The sequence below is a fragment of the Papaver somniferum genome, chromosome 3 (assembly GCF_003573695.1).
Source record: "Papaver somniferum cultivar HN1 chromosome 3, ASM357369v1, whole genome shotgun sequence".
Classification (NCBI taxonomy): Eukaryota; Viridiplantae; Streptophyta; class Magnoliopsida; order Ranunculales; family Papaveraceae; genus Papaver; species Papaver somniferum.
This window is the reverse complement of record NC_039360.1, coordinates 20,784,021-20,794,790: the sequence shown is the minus strand read 5'-3', so window position 1 is coordinate 20,794,790 and position 10,770 is coordinate 20,784,021. Positions and strand designations below refer to the sequence as shown.

At 35.7% G+C, this 10,770-nt stretch overlaps 1 protein-coding gene across 1 annotated transcript; it reads left to right on the top strand.

Moving 5' to 3' along the window:
* The first annotated feature begins 5,825 nt into the window (after positions 1 to 5,825).
* Positions 5,826 to 7,359, top strand: LOC113355484. Its single transcript, XM_026598353.1, has one exon. It carries the CDS (start codon positions 6,072 to 6,074, stop codon positions 7,044 to 7,046), a length of 975 nt encoding a protein of 324 aa, XP_026454138.1. The 5' UTR covers positions 5,826 to 6,071; the 3' UTR covers positions 7,047 to 7,359.
* The last annotated feature ends 3,411 nt before the right edge of the window (positions 7,360 to 10,770 follow it).

Below are 10,770 nucleotides of genomic sequence, written 5' to 3'. Positions count from 1 at the left end.
AAATGATATTAAGGTAGATGAAGATTTCAATTGGATGCAACTTGAAGCTACTCAAAAAGATCTGAGATTTAAATTGGCGCCCATGTAAAATACAAGTAAGGTTTTCCAAGATTGGAATATGGCCATGTTATTGCTTTAATTGCCGATCAAGCCCTCGACCGATTTCGTTCTCTGATGATAGATTCAGGTTATCTATGTCACTGTTGTTGTTACTTTGAAAAAATCCTTGACAAATGGGTTTGTCTTTGGATATTATTACTCCTACATTATTTATTTTATTATGTTTTTAGAAAAATTCTTGAGAAATGTTTGGGTTTTTGAACCCTAGCATCTCAACTAATTGTGGATTTGCTATATTGATTTGGATGAGTCACTTTTAATCCAAATCAGGTCATTTAAACTTGTTTTGCCACTAAGAAAATTGTTTGGAATGGTTAGAACGCGATATCGTATCGATTTAGTTTTGTGATTGTGTTGTTACGTGGTTTTTCCGTGAATATATTTGTTGTTTGTTTGATATTTTAATAAAAATTCCTGTAACTTTTGGATATTTTCTGGTCAGTCCTCTATCTGTTTCCGGTCATGAATCGGAAGTTCATTATCAATACAACCGATAGTTCTCATCTTTTCCGAAAAAGAAATAGAAAAAAAAAACATTGCTTTAGTTGCAAAAGAAAAACTTCTAAAATCAAATCAGGCGCGAGTCAGACATCAAGTTAGAAATGAAAAATCTGGCATCTGACTCGGGATGAATCAGACACCGAACCAGCTCCAAGCGGACAAAATGTAAGTCTTCTGGTCCTTTTCCTTGCAGTACTCAGTGTTCGGCAGCACTTTGTAAAGCTTTTGTGATTTTGGGAAGATACATAATCATTTGACCCATAATGCCTTTTCTCATTTAAAAACGGATTCTGTTCCTATCGAAAGCATGGGCATAACGGGTAACCAGCAACAGAGAATCTGAGATTCACTTTCAAAAGTTGAGGCAAATGAACGAAGAAGAAAAGGAACGTTTGAAATGTGGGCTTTTTTAGTAAGCACGCTATTAAGATGATGAAGAAAAAATGCGGTTCCCGGGGAGTCAAGGAGATTCTTCAAGCGTGAGGCTAAAAGGCTGGCTAATGACTCGGCAACCCAAATAGTCCTCGACCTGAACCATTCATGGCCTTTTGGATATCTGTGCCCTTAACACACGAACCATTCAAAATCAAATCTCGTAGTAACTGATAGTTCATTCAAAAATCAAATCTCATGAGTACCAATTTTTAAGGTATACAGAACAATCATGCTTTGGTTAATTTTAACTGCTCAACTAAGAGCAACTGCAGTGGTGCGATCAAAACCAAAGATCAAAGATCAAAAAAAAGACCAAAATTTGGGTTTAGTCCGTGTTGTGACGCAACGGTACATGATTAAAATTTCATCAGGCGGACTTTAAAAGTCCGCCCCATTTTTTGTAAATTTCATCAGGCGTACTTTAAAAGTCCGCCCCATTAAAATTTCATCAGGCGGACTTCAAAAGTCCGCCCCATTCTTTGTGACTTTCATCAGGCGGACTTTAAAAGTCCGTCTCATTCTTTTTTTTTTATTTAATTAAAATTTCATCGGGCATAATTTAAATCTCCGCCCGTTAACAAGCGTACTTTAAATTTACGCCCAGCAACAAGCGTATTTTAAATTTACGCCCGACTATATTAGAATTTGGGATTTGGTCGCGACCATATTTGGTCTGGAATTTGATCTTTGGTTGGGATTTGATCTTTACTCCGTCCCACTGTGTTACGATCTCATCCCAAATTTTTGGTTATACTCGCCCACTGTGGATGCTCTAAGAGGTGACAATGGGACTGGAAGAGTGGACATAACAACTTTCAATCTAAACATAGAAGTATAGAACCACTAGACCCCTAATGTGCTACGAGCAAAACTAGACACGGTAGCTTAGTGTCACTGGCTAGGCATATCAACTAACCCACATGGGTTGATCTAGTGCAGGGCAGAGGGAGCTAATGGCAAGTAGGTGCAAGTGAAACTGCCACACTTGTCAACTCCCTTTTAGTGGTTCCCTTATTCATATGTTTCCCCCCAAATCCCAATAGTGGATTCTTTTGCTATTGCCCAGGTCTTTAATCCGTCCCGTCTGGTAATACAACACTGTTAATGGCCCCTTATTAGAATTAGAATTACTTTATATGAATTTCGGTACCCTTTGTTAGCATGCAAAATATATTCATTCATGTAATATTATATTTATGCATATTTTTATACACACGATGTGGATGGATCATGATGTATTTTTACCCTTTCCTATATTCAATTGTTGCTGCACCATAAGAAATGGCTACCTTCTTTCAAGACTCAGAGGATGTTTGATCTACTTCGGCTATCTTATTTCAAGATTCAGAGAGTATTTGATTTGTTTTAACCTTTGCTTTTTCAAAAGCAGGAATCAATTTAAAATTCAAAAATAAGAACGGCTTGTTTCACAAAAATCAACCTTTTCATTTCGAGCAAGTATTCGAAAATTAGAATCCAAACTATTTTCTGATTTCTAGATTTAGTTAAGCCGGAAAGTAAATTCCGGAAAAATTGTATTCCAAACAACACCACATATATTTTGCTTTATTTTTGTTGAAGCATAAGATTACCTACTGTAATCGAGTAGTACTCATACTCATGTAATAATGAATCAAGTCAAACCCATGTTGAGGTTCCTAAGGTCTTTAATTACCGATCTGCATTGTATATTTGCACATAAATGCAAATTAATAAACATAAATCTTAGCAATATTTTTTGTTGCCTTCACATTGTTTATTAAAACTATCTGTACTCCTGATAGATATTGAGACTCTCAATGACTTAGATGAGGAAAATACAGTCTCTACAACAAGTTAAAGAAAAACTGTCGTTTAATATAATTTGCATTTCAGAGCTTTTGACAGTTTCCATTCTCCTTCTAATTCCCCTATTTTCTCTCTGCTGTTGTCGATCCCTTTTTTCTTAATTGTTTTAGTATTTTTCTTTGTTTGGACCGATCGAGAGAGAGCTTTATTTATTAATATAAAATGGGATTCTCGGCCCATGCATTACCAACGTGCGGAAGTTATTGCAAGCTCATTCTTGGTTCCCCCGGCCACCATTAAAAGAGATCACCAGTACTAAAATCTAAAACCAAAACGGAAAGTACATTTTTATTTAAGTGAGATTAGTACTCTCATAAGGGGATAGTTATGTTGTTTTGTACTAGTGGGTATTTTGCTTGTATTCTAAGTTTAAGTAATGAAGAGGGATGATTTTATGTGTTGGTTGAAAGCATTTTCGGGCTTAATTGCGTTTATCTTTTCACTTTTCACCAACCAGAAACTGCATTGTACGTTTCTTGCTTCTTCTCTCCACATCAAGTGAAAAAACACAGACGATAGCAGTTACTATGGTGCTTTTTTTCTCAGCATGATCTCCGTGATCTTGCAAAAGAAGCTAATTATTAACTCATTGTAATCATCATTCATGAAGATCTTTATTTCCTGGATTTGGTAATCGGACGGGGAAGACTCTTGGCTCTACGGTACTTCCTATGATTCTGAAAAAGTCATAGTATCTCTCTTCCAAAAACAAACGGAGTATTTGTGTTTCGGGAAAACTCATCGTCACTGGCCTGTACTCTTTCTGTCCCATAAAAAGTAGTCTTTTCACCTTTTCAATTTCCCTTATTATTAGGTGAAAATTGAGTCTTAACCCTGAGTGAGTGTCAAATAAGCAACTTGGTTCAGCCTATTTGGTTGAGATATCCGGTCTTGGCGCGCGCTATATTATCGATAAATTGATGATATCAGTGATCTGAGTTCGAAATTCATAAATATCAAATTCTTTACTGATCGGGGAAAAAAAAAGAGAAGACCCGCCCATAGAACTAGTTCGGAGTAATTAACCTAGCTGAACAAATGAACTCTGGGGATGTCATTTTGTTGCGAAAATAAGACATATGGAAAACATTAGCAGCAGGACTGTTAGTTTTACTTGTTAGTACAAAATTACAGGCTCTACAATTTGCATTATTCTTTGATTGATGGGAGTTTTCTTTTACTAATTTTTATCCTTCAGCGTTGTTGGTTTTTGAAAGAAATCTGACATGTTTCCTAGGATTAATAGTATCTTGATGATTATGTCTCTTAAACAGTACTTTTTTTTCGCGTAACACACAACTAACTTCCTCAACTAATCTTCTGCTTAATGCAAGCCTTCAAAACTTTGGATAGGAATTAAACTTTGTTATCTTCTCACTCTAGTAATTAGTCTTTTCTTTTGTATATGTCCCATAACATTATGTCCTCCACTAGGTCAAAAAAAAATACAAAAAGATGGAATGTATTAAAAAGTTTTAGGAGTAGGTGCCCCGTTGCATTTACTAAAACAATAAAATAAAATAAAAAAACATCACCCCTAGTTTTCAACCGTGGAAGCAAAGTTTGTTAGGGTTGGGTGGCCTTAATCTCCTATCAGTTGCATGATAAGGACACAATAATTAACCTAACAGCTCGTTCGGTTGCAGATTTTCAAATTTCAGGAAATGGATTATCTTCGAATCCGAGGAAATGGATTATGGGATAATCAATTTCCTAGAATTGAATCAATTCCTTAATCAAAAGAATTATGTTCCGTTGGATTAATCGGATTGTATTGTAATCCAAACCTATAATATTACTCAAGTACCCCTGTATATTCGATTACAGTATATATGAATTCAAGCCGTAAACACCTTATATACTTTAGATTAGGGCAAGAAACAAAGCATTTCTAGTAATCAAACCAACCTATTTATGAAGATGCAGTTGATAAATCAATTAATCTGTCTGTTTTTTTTTTCTTTTTATTCTCTCAATCAATTTCGAGAAGACGAAAAACAAAACTAAAACTCTAGACCTAAGTTTTGATTTTGAGGGACAGTTTAGGATTTTGACTCATATATAAGGGATACGTTAGTAATTTTGACTCGATTTTCGTGTTTTCTCAAGGAATTGAATTCCATTCCATCCATGAAGCGTTGGAATTGACGGAATCTGATTCCGTAGGAAATCAATTCCAACTTTTTTTAGTCCGTTCGGTTCGTTATAAATGGTGCATTTCCCTCGGAATTCAATTCCGAGACTCCCAAAAACTCGAACCGAACACATTGTAATAATTGTTCAGATATCAGAAGCAGAAATATTAGCAGTGGTAGAACTAGAGAACTTGCACAAGAGGAGCTTGACAAGCTAGTCGGTTTTGGCCAATATTTTTCACCAAGCCCAAGTTTTTGATATGTCTAGTGACCAAAATTTGCACGTGCAGTAAAAAATGCCCTTTAATGATTTTTACTTTGACTTAAGCCGGGGTAAATTAGACATTAGATCCGTCCCTGGATATTAGTATTTCCTCGAAACTAGTTTGAATCCCGAAAATTAGAAAGAACACATATAAAACGTTAAATTTTTTACTTCTAAAGGTCATTACGAAATGAATTTTGGAGTTTTAGACCTAATTAATTAATAACGTGTTTAGATATCAAAAGCAGAAGTCAGAAGGAAAAATATTTTACTTCACGAAAAGTTAACTTTTTTGCTTTTAGAAATTTTAAAATTTATATCCAAACCGACTTCTACAAGTTAAACGGTAACTTTTGAATTTGCATCCAACCACGTTATAAGTTGAAAAATAACTTCTGGTGTTAATTACAACAACCGTATAAGCAAAACAGTACAAGTATTAAAGGGCTATTTAGTAAATACAGATGTAACAATATGAATGCAGGAGACAAATACAGAGAGAGTACATTTTAATAGGTCCCAACTGTTTTCTTTCCTATTCTTCTTCTTCTCCTTCCAAAAATTCCCAGATTTCCATAAAACAACTCTCTATTTCCACATTTCCTGACTTTCTAAATTTTAACTTCTTATTATTCTTCTTCTGAATGATGTTTATGTTCATCTCCAAATACTGCAGTCTGTGTCTTCTTCATATAGGATCGTATTATAGATCATCATCCAAATCTGCTCACTGATCAGTTCTTGTTCTTGTTTGCTGTTGGGCATATATGGCTACTGGTTGGGTGAAATCACTACAGTGCAAGTCAAGAGCTTTTGAAGATGTTTATGTTCCAAACAACAACACCAGCTCTAAACCTGCTAATCTTAACCATCTTCTTTCTTCATCAAGTTGTAGAAAAAACTTTCAGAATCTCAAAGATGTAGTTGAAACCAATAAGAACAGACCAAGAAACTCATACCAATCAACATCTTCAAAAACAAAGACACACATATCATCATCAAGATCATCGTCATATCATTCAGCAAGATCATCAACCAAATCTGAACCGAGTTCTACTCCGAGTACAACAGCATCAACAGTAACAAACAGAGTTCATCATCTGAATAGAAACGGTGGTGCAGGAATAACTCGTTCTTCAGCTGACCCGTTTTTTCCAACACTTACTGAACTCACAGAAGCACATCCATCACGTAATGTAGTTGAAATCATCTTCCATACGAGCTGGTCACCAAAAGCATTTTCTGGTCGGATCGAGATGATATTTAAGGTTCAGAATCTGCCTAAAACCGTTGCCCGTTTTGAAGAATACAGAGAGATTGTAAAGTCAAGAGCAGTTTCCGGCAGTCCGGCAGGTATTATTCTCAAAGAAGAAGATGATCATGTTAGATGCATGGCTGATGGTAATGAGATGATGAGATTTCATTGTTTAGGTCCTACCGCCGGTGCCGTATATGAAGCCGGTGGGTTGTGTACTAACTTCTCCGGTAAAGATTCAGGTATCTGCACTTTTTCCGGTAGTGGTGGGGCCCATGAGAATGCAGGTGGTGGGAAAGGAACCAGGGCTATGCTGGTGTGTAGAGTCATTGCCGGTAGAGTTTGTAAACGACTCGGAGTTGAAACGTTTATGGATAAACGAGATGAGTTTGACTCGTTCAGTGGTGGAATAGAGAGGAATGGGAAATTGTTGGTATTTGATTCAAGAGCAGTTTTACCTTGTTTTCTTATCATCTATAAGTTATAGTAGATCATAAGTACTGTGTAGTATATCAATGTTTTAACATCCATCAGCTCTGTAAACTTTCAGTGGCTTCATTTTTTTTCTTGTCCTTAAGAGTTCAAGGCTAGGGGGATTACTAGTTCCATGAGAAATTACTAATCCGGTGGTTTCGGTGATCTTACATGGATTTAGTAATATTTGGTGGAATTTGGTAACCTATGTAACAGTCACGTTAGAGTTGATATATGCTTCGACATTATGAAATTACCTCATTTTTGTAGTTTTGTTTTTTCTCTTCTATTTTTCATGAAGTTATGAACAAAGTGTATTTCTCATTCACAAAGGTTTTTTTTCTTCTTTTTTTTGTTGGCATTTTTTGTGTGTAATATCTTAGAGTTTGTATTGTTTGGTTGTGTTTGGATTTTTGGATGATTTTGGAATGGATGTTTCAAGTTATAAGGCAATAAAACAGTTAAACAGTTGAAAAAAAAAGTGGAAGGAAATGGGTTCAATTATTGGTATTTAGTTAAGGTTGAACAGTAGTAGTTGCGATGAAGAGTACTACTGCTACACTTTTATGTCACACATGACATGATGGATCTTATGTGTGGTCTAAGTCATAGAAAGCCCAATGAAATCAATCTCTTTATGGTCCCAATTTAAGTTATTGTTGTTCTTGGTAAAAATTCTACCCAAGCAGTTTTGAGACTCACTCAAAGAAAGCTTGGTGTATATCTTCTGAATACCGATTGTAACATTATTTGATTTAGGATGTGAATGTCATGATTAAATTGGTTCCATATCTTAAATCAATCACTAGAAGGGAGAGGCGGTACACTCATTAAGGCAAATAGAGGGGACTACAATTCCATCAGCCGGACAGTTTTACCAAGAGTACAAGAAATTAAGAATTGTATTAAGGAGTTACATTAAGTAAACAAAAACATAGTATATTTTAACAGTTGCAAGGAAGCCAACAAGGTAGTTGTTGCATTAGCTAACAAGTCAAATGCAGTGGCAACCTTGGATTACACATACTTTCCTCCTAACTCCTTTTTTTTTTCATAAAAATAGGAGATCTTCCAAACAGTTCATTGATATAGCCGATTTTGGAAATCGGAAACTATTACAAGATCACAATACAATCACTGTATTCATAGTAACTCCACCAATTCTTGACTAATCATCCCAATTTTACAGACATAAAAACCATTCTAGAATTATCAGAGGACCAAATCACATCAAGGGCACTAATTATTTTTGAAACAAAACTAATTTGCATCACTGCACAAAGCAGTGATTGGATCAGATCCAACCTAATGATTTCAAGAACATGTAAACCCAGGTTACATGATCTAAAGTTTTTCATTTTCAAATAACAGTATCTACAGGAAAGAAAGTAACATAGCAAATAGTAACAGTGTCTAACGTACCATATGTCTTCTAAATCGGTCTTTAATTGTCTGGATCGGAATAAATCGTCCTGAATCGGCGTTGGAGTTTTGGTAACATTTGGAGATGATGAAATTGCTGATGAACCTGATTTTGTTGTTGCTGCCTTAGTTTCCATAGTGACGTTGTTTGTTGTTTTTGTTGCTGTTGAAGATGATTCTTCTTCATAAAGAGACATGATCTTTCACAAGAACACAACCAAAAAAAAAAAGAAAACCCAAATCTAACAGGAGGTAAATCTAAAGAAAATCAAGAATAAGGGAAAGATAAACAGTGAAAGCAAAGCTATAAATATGGACCTAAAAAACAGTGAAAGAGAAAAGTTTAGGAAGAAGAGTGATGGTCGGAGGAGAAGGAGGTGGGATTTACTGTTGCCGGCTCAGATCTCACTCCCATGGGAGCAAAATCTGAGCTGGCGGCCATTTAGTTGTTTAGGGTTTTTCTTATCTCAGAAAGAGGAAGAGAGCTGGAGAGAGAAAAATGTTTTTGTTGTTTGATCAAACTTTTAGCCAAACTCCAAACTCTATCTTTGGACAAACTTTTAGCCTTGAAAAATGAGATGCATCCCAACTCTATCTAATCTAGTTATTTTCTTATCAAAGAAAAAAAGATGTCTCTCAAGTCAAGAAGTTTTATTTCTGCTATTCTTGTTTAGTAGTTCTACACTTATCAGGGAAAAACATTAAGTACGTACTATGCAGATATTTCTTGGTTGTTGTTTGATTTAGACGGTGAATGTCAAAGATCGGTTGGTTCCACATTTTTCAAATCAGTCGTTAAGAGTTTTGACAAGTTGTTTTCCGTGGTCGACGAAGAATCATCCTTTCATTGCATTCTTTCCTTTGAAGTGCCAAACGTACAAGTAAGGTTACCTTTGATAATTCCTTTGCAAATTTATGTAAGGTAGAGGTTGTCATTAGAATTCAAATTCTTATACCATCATCCCATACCTATGATCAGCTTTAGTTTTACGGAACCTCTTTTGGGGGTAGTTGAAAGCAAAAAGAGTCATGCACCCAGTCTTCAAAATTACCAACCACGAAGACCCAAAGAATTTTGATCAATGGGGGAAGTGATAAAGCAAAACAAACACAAAAAGCACTTCATGACTTTTACTATATATATAAGTTGAAGAATAATCATGCATGCATATGCACATACTCTCTGGTCTCAAAAGCAATATATACTGTTTGTGACTTTGAATATATACATATGATAATAATAGGGGGAGGGGAGGTATGCCATTAATAAGGGCAAGTGTAGGAGCGTGTATAGATGAGATTCATAAATGGAAAATTGAATACTTCCCTTATCTCCAAACTCCTATGCAGATGAATTTATAGACCTAATGAAGACTTTTCAAAATAGCAGTGTCTAGTCCAAAGCTAGTGGTTGGAGTTGAATACACTTGAATCTTGTACTCAATTAATGTATAAATGTATATGATATTTTTCCGATTTGATTTAGTAGTTTTAGTACCATACGACGAGCACAAAATCCCAGGAATATTTGAGTATATGAATTTAAATATTTGAAATGAAGAGATGAATGAATCCTCCAACTGTCTGAGAATTGATACGCCGTAGCTAGCAGATAATAACAATTTTAAAACAAGAGAGAAAGGCCATAACAATAATAACGGTAGTAAGAGAGAGGAGGAGTTGATATGATAGCTCACATGGCCACCATCATTTCTCTTTTGAACAAAACTGATAAAGAAAAAGAAAGAAAAACCCTAGACTTCCAAGGCCAAGCACTCAGTGCAGTGCAGACCATGGTTTATGATCCTGATGTTGGTTTGGATAATGCGAGAGGGTGTTGCATTCTCGAATTGAACTCTATGAAAAGGACACGGGTCTTTGCTTTGAAGACATAGCTCACGGCCTTAGAGATTGATGTCTTATCCCCCAAAGTTCTAAAGAGAGCTGGAAAGCTACGTTCTACACAGGTCATTGTACTCAATAAACTATATCCAGCAGGGCCGTCTCCATGTAATTGGGTGCCATATGGGAATTTGAGAAATGGGTCCTATATTAGTAGGCTAAAAGTCTCATTTTCGTAAACAAATATTGAAATTGGATGTACCTCCGGGCTTTTCCGGTGGTCTTTTTTCTAAATAAGAGAGGTATGACCCACTCCGTATAATCAAGTGCGGGATAAAAAAAAACAGTTTTTGAGTGTGGCTTCGGAATTAAAAGTAACAAGAGGATCTAGTGTTAACTTACTCCTATATCATGTATACAACCAGTTAGGTCTTAGTAAGTTGAAACCGAGAAAGACACTGCAATTAGCTGAT